Genomic DNA, 15983 nt, shown 5'->3' on the forward strand with positions numbered 1-15983 from the left:
GATTGGAAGACTAAATATTAAGATGGCAGTATTCCTCAAATTGATATATAGGTATAACACAATTCCTGTCAAAATTCCAACCTTTTTTAAATACATAGTCTAATCCTAAGGTTCATATGGAAATTTATATGCAAATCATTTATCAGATATGGGATATATATATAAAGAACTCATACAACTCAACTATTAAAAAACAAATAACTTTATTTAAAACTGGGCAAGATAATAGAATAAATATTTCTCCCAAGTAGTTATATAAAAGCAATAACCACGTTAAAGTGTGCTTGACATTATTAGTCATTACAGAAATGCAGACCAAAAGTATGATGTGATACCATCGCACATCCTTAAAATAGTAAAGGTAATAATGAGTGTTGGCAAGGATTGTGGAGAAATGGGAATCCTCATACATTGCAAGTAAGAGTGTAAAATATTCCAGCTGCTTTGGAAAGCAATTTGACAGTTCCTTAATAAGTTAACATAGAATTATCATATAACTCAGCAATACCACATGAGATTAAATCGTATGTCCACAGAGAAGTAATACTGAAATGTTCGTAGTAGCTTTGCTTGTAATAGCCAAAAAATGAAGCTAATTAAAATATTCATCAACTGATGGATGAATACATAAAATGTGGTATATCCATACAGTAGAATATTATTTGCAATTAAAAAGAATGAAGTTCTGATATATCCCACAACATAGATGAAATTTGAAAACATGATGCTAAGTGAAAGAAGCCAGTCATGAAAGATCCCTTATTTTATGGTTATTTTATATGGAAAATGCCCAGAATAGGCAAGGATATAGAAAGAGCTTATTAATTAATAGTTATAGATCTAGTAGTTATAGATTATCTATTGCCTATGTCTGGAGTGAGGTAGAGAGAGTAACTGCTAAAGGGGTAGAATTACTTTGGCAGGAAAGAAATTACTCTAAGATTAAATTGTAGTGATGGTTGTACAATCATGTAAATACCAAAAATTGTTGAATTTTGTACTTTAACTGGATGAATTACCATGCAATTATTATATTTCACTAAAGCTGTTTATAAATATACAGTGAAATTTTGAGTAGAATTGATATGTATCATTCTTTCAGTACCCAATTAATTTTTATTTTATCATTTTGAAAATGCCTTTTGTCCCTGTAAAAGCTTGAAATAGCTTTATTCTATGTAAAATTTAGTGGTAAGCTTTCCTAGTTTGGGGCTTCCCTTGTAGCTCAGCTGGTAAAGAATCTGCCTGCGATCAAACCTCGGTTTGATTCCTGGGTCAGGAAGATCCGCTGGAGAAGGGATAGGCTACCCACTCCAGTATTCTTGGGCTTCCCTGGTGGCTCAGATGGTAAAGAATCCACTTGCAATGTGGGAGACCTGGGTTTGATCCCTGAATTGGGAAGATCTCCTGAAGAAGGGAAAGGCTACCCAGTCCAGTATTCTGGCCTGGAGAATTCCATGGACTGTAGAGTCCATGGGGTCACAAAGAGCCGTACATGACTGAGACTCTTTTCACTTCACTTTCCTAGTTTCAAATAGTATGTTAAATAAAAATTCAATGTATGCATAAGAGAAATAATATTTGCCTTTTTTCTATAATAAAACAAAAATTATATGGAATTAGGCCAGATACATGTGGTTCCTTGGCATGGATGGAAAGAAAATATTGTATAAGCACTTTTTTAAAAACAATTTATTGTTTTATTTGTTCTAAGTTCTCTGTAACATAATTGTTATGTGGATTCTGCTTTTATGTATGACATGTACATATTGGAACTGACAGAATCTCTAGGGCAATGTTCTTAGAATTCAGTGATATCTGAGATCACACTTAGCACTACTTACCAAATTATTCATTATATCTGCTTAGAGTAAGATTTATAGTAAATGTTGTAAATGTTGGTTGACAAATACGAGGTTATGTGGCTTGGCAGTCAGAAATCTGTCAGATGGTTTTGCTTAGATCTAATTTTCTTTAAAAAAAAAAAAAAAGAAGTCTGTGTTCCATTTAAATTACCAAACACTTTCCAATCCTTCTTTTTCTTTATCCTCCCATGGCACACTTCAAGTCCCCTCCTTTTTGACAAAGTTCTTCCTTACCCTCCTCCCATCATCATACTCTTGTTCTGACCTCTCTGGTCCTTGCTTCCAGTCTCCTGTGCTGGCTTTTCTTCTTTTGACTTTCCCTTGGATGGTGGTGCTTCTCAGAGTTCCCTCCTCAAACTCAATTCTTTTCATATATGTGTCTTCTTTGGAAATCTCATTTATTGCTACAACTTCAAAAACAATCTTCAGACTTGGTGATAAACCACAAGTATACATATTGATGCCTTACTTTTTTACCGAGTTTCAAATTTTTCGCTGCATAGTTGGAGTTTCTGCTTGGTTCTCTCAAACATTTCATATTCAGAGTGTCCCAAACTCAACTGGAGCTCAGAATGTGTTCTTCCCTTGGTCCTGTTTTCTGTTAATAGCACTACCATTAGCTCCGTTCTCAAGCTGTAAGTCTGAGGTACTTATCCAGGGGCAAAGTCCTGCTGAATTCTCCTAGAATCTCTTGAATATGTGTGTTCTCTCACTCACCATAAAGCTTACTTAAGGTTCTCATCATTTATCACTGGGTTATTTATTATTATCTATGTACATTAAACATGAGGACTGTCTTTCTGATATATTGATTTGCTTATGTAATGTTCTTATTTAATTTAAACCTCTTCATAAATACCATAAATTATTTCAGAAAAAAAGCCTAAGTTTTGGGAAGGCTCTCCAGGGTTCAGCATATGGCTAACTAGCAAAGCTTATATTTGTCATTTTCCCAATCATGCTGGTACACTTTCCATTCTTTGACTGTGCTGCACTTTCAGATTTTTGTTACTTTCTATTAGTCTAAGGCTATGTGTATTCTGGGCTTCCCAGGTGGCACATTGGTAAAGAATCCACCTGGAGTGCAGAGACTCGGGTTCAATCCCTGGGTTGGGAAGATCCCCTGGAGTCGGAAATGGCAACCCACTCTAGTATTCTTGCCTGGAGAATTCCATGGACAGAGGAGCCTGGCAGGCTACAGTCCTGGGATTGCAAAGAGTTGGACATGACTGAGCAACTGAGCAGTCACGCACACCCAAAACTATTTTCCAATTGCTACAGTAATTAGTTCAGGACTCTGGGCCTTATGAGCCCGTTTTCCTGGCTATAGGAATAATTCAAAAGGGTTAGTATGTGACTCAATTCAGGACATTAGGAGAAAAGGAAAGATTTGCTGAGGGCTCCTGGGGAAAAATTCGCTTCCTCTTAGGAGTGAGCCATTGGAAGAGACAACTTCTCTTACTCTAGATGTCCTAGTCAAAGATCTAACCTAGAACTGCTCAGCCAGGGAAGACAACATTAAAGATGTGGTCAAAGCCAGAGGAGAACATAAGTGAGTAGATCTATTTTTCATATAAAAATCTTAAGTACTTTACTGAGAGCCTTTTACATATAATTATTTTGAAGCTGATCTTTTAAGATTCTTAATTCTAAAGAAGAAACGTGGAGTTTTTGCAAAATAAAATATTTAGCACAAAACTCACAGATTTAATCTTATTCCGTGTGTTTTTCTGTGTTCCAGGGTTTTTTCTTTCCGCTTGAAAGAAAAGTCAAACGTCTTTCAATTTCTACTCTTTCTGTTGTCAGAAAGCTATTTGGAAGTAGAGCACAAAGAAGTACTTTATTATGAAAGGAAATGCCTGAAAATAAGAGTAAATGCTTAAATGAAAGACTTTAAGGAGCCTAAGTTTTAAGAATTTGGCTTAGTGCTAGGTTCCATAAGTGCCTTGGTTGTCGGCATACCTTTAGACGTAGGAGGATCAGAAAGTAAGTTTTGGTTCTTCACTTTTGTAGTGCTTGCTGCTTTACCGTATGCGGTTTGCTTTTTCTGTCTTCCTTATCTAGAAGTGCTTATCAATTTATCTGGTGATCACAGTATAGCTGTTCTAGTTTCCTTTCTCTTCTGAATCTACGTCCAGTTTTATTAAGATGCCCCACACTAAGATAGCAACACAAGATTCAACAGACCCTAGTTTTGCACATATGGTTTTGTTTTGTTGGATTAAATCTGATGGTAACTCTTTCACCACATTATATGTTTGGTCCTCATGTAACCAATTCATGTTAGAATTCTGGACTCTCTAGGGGAATTGATAGATTATGATTTGTACCACTGTGCCTTCAGCGGCTAACTGTTAAGCCTCTAATGAAGATATTATTTTAGAGGCTGTCTGAATCTGGTAATATTTTTGAATTAGAACATTCCAAGAAGACATAGGCATATAGTTATTTCATACTGCTTATAGGCACGAATGACTTGTCAGAATAAATGGTGGGGGAAAAAAGAATGAATAGAGCAATTCAGTTCACTTCAGTTCAGTCGCTTAGTCATGTCCGACTCTTTGCAACCCCAAGGACTAAAGCACGCCAGGCTTCCCTGTCCAACACCAGCTCCCAGAGTTTACTCAAACTCATGTCCATTGAGTCAGTGATGCCATCCAACCATCTCATCCTCTGTCATCCCCTTCTCCTCCCACCTTCAGTCTTTCCTAGCATCAGGGCCTTTTCAAATGAGTCAGCTCTTTGCATCAGGTGGGCAAAGTATTGGAGTTTCAGCTTCAACATCAGTCCTTCCAATGAATATTCAGGACTGATGTCCTTTAGGATGGACTGGTTGGATCACATAGAGCAATAGAGGAAAGAAATTTAAGGCATTGTCAATCATTTTTAAATTGTGGGGTTTGAAATTTATTCCCTTGTATTTATAATTAGAATATAATTTTTCTGTGCTTTTTATCAATGCACTTAAACATATATATGTGTGTATATAAGTGTATATATATACACATACGTATATGGGACTTCCGCCTTGGCTCAGCAGTAAAAGAATGTGCTTGCAATGCAGGAGATGCAGGAGATACGCAGGTTCAGTCCCTGGGTGGGGAAGATCTCCTGGAGGAGGGCATGGCAACCCACTCCAGTATTCTTGCCTGGAGAATCCCATGTATGGAAGAGGCTGGTAGGCTATAGTCCATGGGGTCACAAAGAATCAGACTCGACTGAAGCAACTGAGTATACATACATATATATATTTATATATATGCTTGTGTATATATTATACATCTTTTAAAAAACTGAAAGCTCAGGTTTACTTTTTGGTAATCATCTAGCCTTATGGCTTTTATAATTGTTCCCTGTATTCACTTGGTCTTTGCTAGCTCTGTTGCTTAGAGAGGACAGCTAATTCCCAGGCATCTCTGACTGGATTCTCTTCATACTGGCTCATTTCCTTTTCAATATATTAGCAAGTCGCTCCCAGTGTACCTAATTGTAGCTTTGTTTGACTTTCCACCTCTCTCTGCTTATTGAACTAGAAGAGAAGTACATTAACGCTTATATAAATGGCCAGGTTTTCTGGTTTGGGGAAAATTTTAAAGAAAGCAGACCTTTCATTAATGTGAAAGGGAGTGGACTAGTCCCAGCACTGAGTAAGCTGAATGGATAAATTTAGGGAGGCACAATAGGAAAACTGGATAACTCCCAAAGCCACCCACATTTGCCCTTTGCCATTTTACTGTATTATTTTAGGTTTGAAGTTAATTCCCAGAATGCCAGATATACCCATATTCAGATGTAAGTACAAAAACATATCCTGAAGCCAAATAGAAAAAAAAAAAAAGGTGTTTGCCACCCTCCATTGGTTCAGATAATTAATGTGAAAATTAGCTATAAAATTTTAAATGTACTTATTTCATATTTAAAAATGTAATCCTTGCATATGTGTGTGTTTTTTTTAAGTCTCTAGTAGGATAAGTCCCTAAATGATGTAGAATGGAAACTAAAACATTTACATCTTTACTTATTTCCAATTTAAATTGCATTTGAGGAGGAAAAAGAGGATATGGAGTTTTGCTTTCATTGGCCTTGTTTTCCTGCCATGGGAGTTTACTTTCATCTCAGTTCCCATAGATAGTGTGAGAAATTCTTTAGGGCCTGAAACAAGAGTATCTTCAAGGTTATACGATCCGACCTAATCAACCATCAGTGCTCTCATACACTTTTTTTAAAAGCTATTTAATGAAAGCCTTTCTCAGTCATCTTCTCCTTCTTTCCCTGATTAGACATTGACGAGTGCAGCATCATTCCTGGGATATGTGAAACTGGCGAATGTTCCAACACCGTGGGAAGCTATTTTTGTGTTTGTCCACGTGGATATGTAACCTCAACAGATGGTTCTCGGTGCATTGGTAAGCCTCCGGGTTTTGAGGGCACAATACATTGCTTCTTTCTAATGACACAACAGCCCAAGCAGGTATAGAGATGGCAACAATTATAAAACCTTTGGGAAAGTGGCTGAAAGAGTTGTTTATGGTACTGCTATCAAGGGATTGATCAGCCAGGTGCTCATGTCACAAACTTCAGTATCAGAAGCCATTTGGGTTTGCTTTATGTTGTCAGAGTCATTTCTGAAATGAAGAAAGATTTCCTCAAGACATTGCTGAATGTTACAGATACAAAGGCCTGAGAAAGATTTTTTAAAATCTGCTTTGGGAGACAAAGTGTAGTAATTAACAGTTCTTTCATTGTTATGAATCATGAATGTAGTCAGTGTCTTATTTACTTAGCATATGTTTATTCTAGTTCAGTTCAGTTCAGTTCAGTCGCTCAGTTGTGTCCAACTCTTTTCGACTCCATGAATCGCAGCACGCCGGGCCTCCCTGTCCATCACCAACTCCCGGAGTTCACTCAGACTCACGTCCATCGAGTCAGTGATGCCATCCAGCCATCTCATCCTCTGTCGTCCCCTTCTCCTCCTGCCCCCAATCCCTTCCAGTATCAGAGTCTTTTCCAATGAATCACCTCTTCACATGAGGTGGCCAAAGTACTGGAGTTTCAGCTTTAGCATCATTCTTTCCAAAGAAATCCCAGGGCTGATCTCCTTCAGAATGGACTGGTTGGATCTCCTTGCAGTCCAAAGGACTCTCAAGAGTCTTCTCCAACACCACAGTTCAAAAGCATCAATTCTTCGGCACTGAGCTTTCTTCACAGCCCAACTCTCACATCCATACATGACTACTGGAAAAACCAAAGCCTTGACTAGACGGACCTTTGTTGGCAAAGTAATGTCTCTGCTTTTGAATATGCTATCTAGATTGGTCATAACTTTTCCTTCCAAGGAGTAAGTGTCTTTTAATTTCATGACTGCAATCACCATCTGCAGTGATTTTGGAGCCCAGAAAAATAGTCTGACACTGTTTCCACTGTTTCCCCCATCTATTTCCCATGAAGTGATGGGACCAGATGCCCTGATCTTTGTTTTCTGAATGTTGAGCTTTAAGCCAACTTTTTCACTCTCCTCTTTCACTTTCATCAAGAGGCTTTTTAGTTCCTCTTCACTTTCTGCCGTAAGGGTGGTGTCATCTGCATATCTGAGGTTTATTGATATTTCTCCCAGCAATCTTGATTCCAGCTTGTGCTTCTTCCAGCCCAGCGTTTCTCATGATGTACTCTACATAGAAGTTAAATAAGCAGGGTGACAATATACAGCCTTGACGTACTCCTTTTCCTATTTGGAACCAGTCTGTTGTTCTATGTCCAGTTCTAACTGTTGCTTCCTGACCTGTATATAGGTTTCTCAAGAGGCAGTTAATACAAAAAAGAAATCAGTACCTTTAATTTTGTGTTTTAAGCATATTTTAACTAAAGCCAGATATATTGCATGTTCTCTTTTATTTAGAAAGATAAAACAGTGCTTTCAGTCATATGTAGGTCATCTATTTTTTAATAAGCTTTAGACTTTAAGATCACTAAAGATTCCTGTAGTACAGGAATTTAATTAAGGAAATCAAACCAGCACCCAAAGACTATAGTTGCTTGGTTCCCTAGAGGATGACTGTCTGGGCAGTGACCATCTCCTATCCCCATTGGGAGGGTGTGTGAGTCCCTAAGCACCATGGACTTTGTATATCCAAATGATGTACACATGAACTGGATTGATGGGATGGAGGTTACAGAGAGTTTAAGATGTAAGCTAGAGGTCATAGGGTACCAATAAAAAGGCTTGAGTTCACTTGTTGAGATGCCAAACACCGTGCTGTGGCCATCCAACAGCAAAGAGATGAGAGAGAAGATCCTGCCTTCAGAATGCTGTGTTGTTATCATAAACAGTAGTCATGCATAGAAGTCAAGTCAAAGAAGAAACTGTGGCAGCAGTATTAAAACCGAGAGCTGCCAGTTATCAAGCACACACCATTTTTGAGGCCCTGGACATCTACTCCTTACTATCACATAGTGGGAGCACCTTGGGTAAGCTACTGACCTCTCTGTACTTCAGTTCCTTCTAGTAAATATGTGATAAAATATTCCTTATTCCTTATACTTACTATCATTAGGAGGAGGAAGAGGTATAGGAGAATGAGGATGTAATCCTTCTAATAGCCCTGTGTGATAGGCATAATTATTCTGATTTGTAGATGAAGAAATTGAGATTTAGAGAGGTTAAATGACTTATATGATGTTTCAGGGCTGATCCATGGAGCCAGGATTTAAATCCAGGTCTCCATGCATCTGTGTTACTCTGGTTCTGTACTGTCTCCTTAGATACTCTAAGTTAACGGAGAGCCTCTGCCTAGATCTCAAGGCCTCCAGCATGAGTGGTTTCTCTCCCACCACACGGACAGTTGGTTTTGAAAAGATTTGAATGATGATTATTTGTTCTTTACAAATGAATCAGAGTTCTGTCTTACACTTGGTAATACATTATAGATGTTAAGTCTATAAAACTGAGCAAATTAACTGATTTTAGGGTCAGCGTTATCAGTTGGCTCACAGTGTACTAAGTCTGATTCATTTCACATAATTTAACAGAATTGCAAATTAGCAGAACAACCTACACTTGGCTTAATTTTCTTAAACTGTATAGGAAAAGAATGTGCGCGCGCACACACACACACACACACGCAGTCTTCCACTTGAAACAGGCATGAACTCAACCCTATAGGGAAAATGTCAGGTTAGGAGTCATCAATGAACATTCTTGGCTGGATGCCATAAACCCTGACTTTAGGAAACTTATATTCTTGAAATGACCAGAAGAAATGTGCCTGGAGACATAAGTGAGGTTATTACTGTGAAGTTCTGAAAATGCCAAATAAGATGCATGTGTTTTATGTGGTAGATGGTGTGGAGTAACTGAAGGCCTTTGAGAATGAATTGTACAACTAGACCAACTAGTGAGAAGGCAGAATTTGCCATAACAAGTGTTTTAGATCAGATTTCTAAGTTACTTCTTTCTCCCTTATTTCTTAAGTTTCTAAGTCCTTTTTTTAGTCACAAACTCCATCATATTGAAATAATCATGATGAAGATCCCCAACAATTTACAGAGGTTGTTTTCTTCAATGTCAGACATTTGGTTTACCATTAAATCATGATGAACTCTTTATCTCTTGCTTCTTATATAAAGTTCTAAGCCTTTACCTGAACTTTCAAAGCCCTTTAGAGCCTGACCCAGCCTGTATTCAGGACTCATCTCTAACCACCTGCCACCTCACACATTGCTCTTATTGTGGTACATAATACTGCCCACAGTATTTCCTCTGCCTGAAGCATCTTGACTTCCCCCTACTATGCTCATTAAAACCCAACTCATCCTTTAAATCCCCACTTAGACATCACTGTTTTTACAGCCATCCCTGCTTAACCCACATTTACTTCTTGGACAAAGTCAGTTGGCCCTTCCCATAATATTTTTTACTTTCTTTCATTTCTGGGTTTATCACAGTGTCACAAGTATTTTTGCTCTGCTCATTGGCCAGACTGTAAGCACCATTAGGTCCTGCCTTATGCAGCTTTTTGTCCTCGGGACCTGATACGGTCCTTTCCATAGAAGTTTGGGCTCAGTAAATCTTTTTCTGAATGAAGAGGCAAACCAGCAAATGAATGAGATGGGATTGAACATAAGAATTTCATTAATATTAATTAATAGCTTCTTTGCATCCTTTGACTGCTGGAGATATGTGATGGCACTGAGTTATGGTCTCCAATGCTCAGAATGTGAGAGAGCTTGCTTGAGCTCCAGGAGCTGTGGCACATGAGTCCCATGCTAACCAGGAGTCTCCACTCATTTCAGTATCAATATCCAGACCGAGAAACAGAGGAAAGCCCCTAAGGAGGGGAGAATGACATTCCAAAATTGCAAAACCAATGTTAAAATTAAGTAAGCAGCTGAAAAATTTTTTGAATTTAACTATGTTTCATTTGGAATAAGTTTATGTTTTCCACATAAGAAAAAAATAAGCCTAAAATTTTAATAGGTAAGAGATCTTTGATTTTGATTTTTTTTAAAATCTGAGTCTGTATTTTGCTAGATGGAATTTATTTATGATTAAATTATATATGTCATAAGTATTTCCATGCTATTTGTTTTGTAACCATATATATGCTAACAATAATGAGCTGGATGCTCTCAAAATTTTTTTCTTGAGCAGGAAACTGCATGTTATCTGCAGCTTTATTCTAAGTGCAGCACATACTGAATGCTGCCCCGATTCCTTAGTTAGTCAAAACACCCTGAATATTTACAACATTATAAGGAAACAATAAGCTTCCTTTTTCTCTATGTGTAAGAAATACCCTCATATGGCAGGACAGTTTAATGGTCATTTAAATTATAAAATGGGATAGTTTTCTCATTTCGTTTTATGCTAAGTGTAAAAATGAAATTCTTAATTTGTTTTTATTTTATGTTTTCCATCAAGTTTTTTAAAATGTCCAGGAAACAGCCCTCCTTTTTAACAAAGATTACTAAGAGATGTCATTTCCAAAAAAAGTAGACCCATACCTAATTTTTTTCTTTTTTTTTTGAAAATTTCATGTTCTTTATTATTCAATGAAATTAAGAAATTAATTACAATGTTAAAATGTAATGGAAGAAGACAATGAAGCATTTTTCATAGCACAACTTAATTACCCTTATATCATTTTAATGTTCATGACATTATTAATACTTCATTTCCACGTTGCAGTGGAGGCAAGAAGAGTGACTGGCAGTCAACAATGAGTCCGTGATGATTGACAGGCTCTTTGCAACTCATTTCAACCCCATGGAGCCTACCAGGCTCCTCTGTGGAATTCTCCAGGCAAGAATACTGGAGTGCCATGCCCTTCTCCAGGAGATCTTCCTGACCCAGCGATCTAACCCACATCTCCTGTGTCTTCCTGCATTGCATGTAGATTCTTTACCTTCGGAGCCACCAGGGAAGCCCGATTGACAGGCAGCAGTGAACAGATTCTGTATCCAAGTTAATGTGCCAGCTATCGCTGTGCACACAGAACTAGCAGGGACCCTACATGGGTAACTCAGAAGTGCCAGTCAGCAACAAGCAAAGTTCAGAAAATGGAGAGTAAGCATTTAAAAGTCCTTAAGGTAATGTGACGTTGCCACAATATCCTAGTGGATTTCCTTGAGCTTTACAGACATTTCAGTGCACAATATTGCCATGGAGTATTCTCAAGAAAACATAATGTGAAAAATAAAAATATAAGAGAAAGTTGGAGGCAGTGGGTAATTAATTGCTAAATAATTCCTTAGCCAATAAATGCTGTAAATCCAAAAGAAAGGCCTGACTGTCATAGTTAAAATTCTCTTGAAAGTGAGCACTGATAAGATACAGACCTTGAAAGATGGGTGGGAGCACAGCAATTGGACTGTGCTGAGCAAAGAGAAAGGCCTGAGCAGCACTGCAGATGCTGAAAGTGAGTAGACGTGGGAGGCAGTGGGAAGAGTCGCCTGGGGAGGAGAGCTAAGTAAGAAAGTGGTTGAAGATGGGTTAAGATGAAGATTCTATTGCTGAGGCTCTTAACTGCCTTTCTAAGAAGTTTCAGCTTGATCCTGAGGACTATGAGAGCCCATGAAGAATTGTGAGCAGCACAGAGACAAAAATCAGTGGGGGAAATCTCTTTAAGAGAAATGAGGAAGATCTTTAGAGAGTGATATATAGAGTGGTGATCAGGATATGCTGTCCCTGTGCAGCACTCTGTGTGATAATGGATGTTGATTGCCTGCGTTACATGCATGCATGCATTTGCAAATGCTTGAAGGATAACCCCAAACACCTAAATATGTTTAACTACTATCACAGTAATCCAAGTCTATGCCCAACCAATAATGCTGAAGAAGCTGAAGTTGAACATTTCTGTGAAGACCTACAAGACCTTCTAGAACTAACACCCCCAAAAGATGTCCTTTTCATTATAGGGGACTGGAATGCAAAAGAAGGAAGTCAAGAATTAATTACCTGGAGTAACGGGCAAATTTGGCCTTGGAATACAGAAGGGCAAATGCTAAGAGAGTTTGCCAAGAGAACGCACTAGTCATAGCAAACACTCTCTTCCAACAACACAAGAGAAGACTCTACACATGGACATCAAAAGATGGTCAACACCGAAATGAGATTGATTATATTCTTTGCAGCTAAAGACTGAGAAGCTCTATACAGTCAGCAAAAACAAGACCAGGAGCTGACTGTGGCTCAGACCATGAACTCCTTATTGCCAAATTCAGACTTAAATTGAAGAAAGTAGGAAAAACCACTAGACCATTCAGACATGACCTAAATCACATCCCTTATGATTATACAGTAGAAGTGAGAAATAGATTTAAGGGCCTAGATCTGATAGACAGAGTGCCTGAAGAACTATGGATGCAGATTCGTGACATTGTACAGGAGGCAGTGATCAAAACCATCTCTAAGAAAAAGAAATGCAAAAAGGCAAAATGGTCTGAGGAGTCCTTACAAACAGCTCTGAAAAGAAGAGAAGTGAAAGACAAAGGAGAAAAGGAAAGATATACCCATTTGAATGCAGAGTTCCAAATAGCAAGGAGAGAAAAGAAAGCCTTCCTCAGTGATCAATGCAAAGAAATAGATGAAAACAATAGAATGGGAAAGACTAGAGATACCAAGGGAACTTTTCATGCAAAGATGGGACAATAAAGGACAGAAATGGTATGGACCTAACAGAAGCAGAAGATATTAAGAAGAGGTGACAAGAATACACAGAACTGTGCAAAAAAGATATTCATGATGCAGATAATCATGATGGTGTGATCACTCACCTAGAGCCAGACATTCTGGAATGCGAAGTCAAGTGGGCATTAGGAAGCATCACTACAAACAAAGCTAGTGGAGGTGATGGAATTCCAGTTGAGCTATTCCAAATCCTGAAAGATGATGCTGTGAAAGTGCTGCACTCAATATGCCAGCAAATTTGGAAAACTCAGCAGTGGCCACAGGACTGGAAAAGGTCAGTTTTCATTCTGATCCCAAAGAAAGGCAATGCCAAAGAATCCTCAAACTACCACACAATTGCACTCATCTCACATACTAGTAAAGTAATGCTCAAAATTCTCCAAGCCAGGCTTCAGCAATATGTGAACTGTGAACTTCCAGATGTTCAAGCTGTATTTAGAAAAGGCAGAGGAACCAGAGATCAAATTGCCAACATCTGCTGGGTCATGGAAAAAGCAAGGGAGTTCCAGAAAAATATCTACTTCTGCTTTATTGACTATGCCAAAGCCTTTGACTGTATGGATCACCACAAACTGTGGGAAATTCTTCAAGAGGTGGAAATACCAGACAACTTGACCTGCCTTCTGAGAAATCTGTATGCAGGTCAAGAAACAACAGTTAGAACTGGACATGAAACAACAGACTGGTTCCAAATCAGGAAAGGAGTACGTCAAGGCTGTATATTGTTACCCTGCTTATTTAGCTTCTTTGCATAATACATTATGAGAAATGCTGGACTGGATGAAGCACAAGCTGGAATCAAGATTGCCAGGAGAAATATCAATACCCTAAGATATGCAGATGATACCTCCCTTATGGCAGAAAGCAAAGAAGAACTAAAGAGCCTCTTGATGAAAGTGAAAGAGGAGAGTGAAAAAGTTGGCTTAAAACTCAACGTTCAGAAAACTAAGATCATGGCATCTGGTCCCATCACTTCATGGGAAATAGATGGGGAAACAGTGCAAACAGTGAGAACTTTATTTTTTTCTGGCTCCAAAATCACTGTAGATGGTGACTGCAGTCATGAAATTAAAAGATGCTTGCTCTTGGCTATGACAGCTTATTCAAAAGCAGAGACATTTCTTTGCCAACAAAGGTCCGGCTAGTCAAGGCTATGGTTTTTCCAGTAGTCATGTATGGATGTGAGAGTTGGACTCTATAAAGAAAGCTGAGTGCCGAAGAATAAATGCTTTTGAACTGTGGTGTTGTAGAAGACTCTTGAGAATCCTCTGGACATCAAGATCCAACCAGTCCATCCTAAAGGAAATCAGTCCTGAATATTCATTGGAAGGACTGATGTTGAAGCCGAAACTCCAATACTTTTTGAAAGTATTTGAAAAGACCCTGATGCTGGGAAAGATTGAAGGTAGGAAGAGAAGGGGTTGACAGAGAATGAGATGGTTGGAAGGCATCACTGACTTAATGAACATGCATTTGAGTAAACTCTGGGAGTTGGTGATGGACAGGGAGGCCTGGTGTGCTGCAGCCCATGGTGTTGCAAAGAGTTTGACACGACTGAGTGGCTAAAATGAACTGAAAAGGGGTAGAGGAGACAGGGATGAAACCATACACTATATAGCATTTTAGTTTTAATCAGAAAAATCATATAAAAGTGACTGGTCAGTCAGGGGGTGTAGTTTTAATTAAGAAAGAATGTCCTTGAAAGAGAAAGTTAGGTGATGAGGAAGAAAAATTCCACTGCTTAAAGGAAGAAGTAAACCAAGGAGCCACAGTGGTTCTTTCTCATTCATTCTTCCTAGTTCTAGTTAGTCGTGTATGATGGCAACATGAAAGCAACATGCAAGTATTTTAGAAATAGCAAGAATCTGCAGAATTAGTCAAATGGAACTCAGGTTGATGCCAGACCCTCAGAGAAGCAAGTGCGGGCCTGCAGAATCAGGGGATGAAGTCTGAGGCCATGATTTTTTTTATCTATTGAACACATACTATCACTAGTCTTCTGACTTGAGCTCACCTCATCATGGCTTTCTGGTTGACCCCTTCATTTTTAACGAGCTAAGCTCATTCAACAGGAGATGTATTTTTTCAAGGTACAACCTCCCCCATCTTTTACCAAGTTTTCATCACATTGTATAACTAACTGTTAGTTCTTTTAAATCAAGTTTACACTAAATGTCAAGCCATGAAACAAACTCTGATAAGAGTACCATTATTTTGTTTCAAGGTAGATTTATATTTTAATCAGAGAAGATGGATTACTTCCTCTTTCTCAGTGTGGCTTTCAATAAGGCTTGATGTAAACCTTCTTCTGGGAGTATAGCGAGGGTGATAAGAGATTATTAGAGGAATAGACATGTTTTCATTACTTACAACCATATCAGTTCTGCAGTTAAACACATACCAAGCACTAGAAGAATTTGTTCTAATGATGTTATAAACAGGCCTCATCTTTCTTTGCCCCTAATAATTCCATATTTCAAGGGATGGCATGTCTTGACAACTCTTAGTTGTATGGGATGTTCCTTTTTATTCTTCCATATGGCACATTTTCAACAGAGTACTTTCTAAGGACCATGCAGTTCAGAGATACAAACGAAATAACCCATCTCTCAGGCACTGTTTTCCTTTTGTAATGTATTTTTGGAGAGATCTTAACTATGAGATATCACACTACACGGTGTCTGTATCTCATTTTCATGCTTTTGATGCAAAGGATTGAAAGTAGATTGTTTATGTCTCCGATGTTATTGCTATTGTTCAGTTGTTAAGTCATGTCCCATTTTGTGACCCCATGCACTGCAGCATGCAAGGCTTCCCTGTCCTTCACCATCTCCCTGAATTTGCTCAAACTCTTGCCCATTGAGTCAGTGATGCCATCCAATCATCTCATCCTCTATCGCCCCCCTTCTCCTCTTGCCCTCAGTCTTTCC

At 38.4% G+C, this 15983-nt stretch overlaps 1 protein-coding gene across 1 annotated transcript in view; it reads left to right on the top strand.

Annotated features, from left to right (window-relative positions):
* FBN2 (fibrillin 2) overlaps window positions 1–15983 on the top strand; it is a 224886-nt gene that overhangs the window by 94655 nt on the left and 114248 nt on the right. Inside the window, exon 8 of the mRNA XM_055548444.1 lies at window positions 6146–6271. Coding sequence (XP_055404419.1) covers window positions 6146–6271 — 126 coding nt within the window. The remainder of the gene's footprint in view (window positions 1–6145; window positions 6272–15983) is intronic.

Source organism: Bubalus kerabau, chromosome 1 (genome assembly GCF_029407905.1).
Source record: "Bubalus kerabau isolate K-KA32 ecotype Philippines breed swamp buffalo chromosome 1, PCC_UOA_SB_1v2, whole genome shotgun sequence".
Lineage (NCBI taxonomy): Eukaryota > Metazoa > Chordata > Mammalia > Artiodactyla > Bovidae > Bubalus > Bubalus kerabau.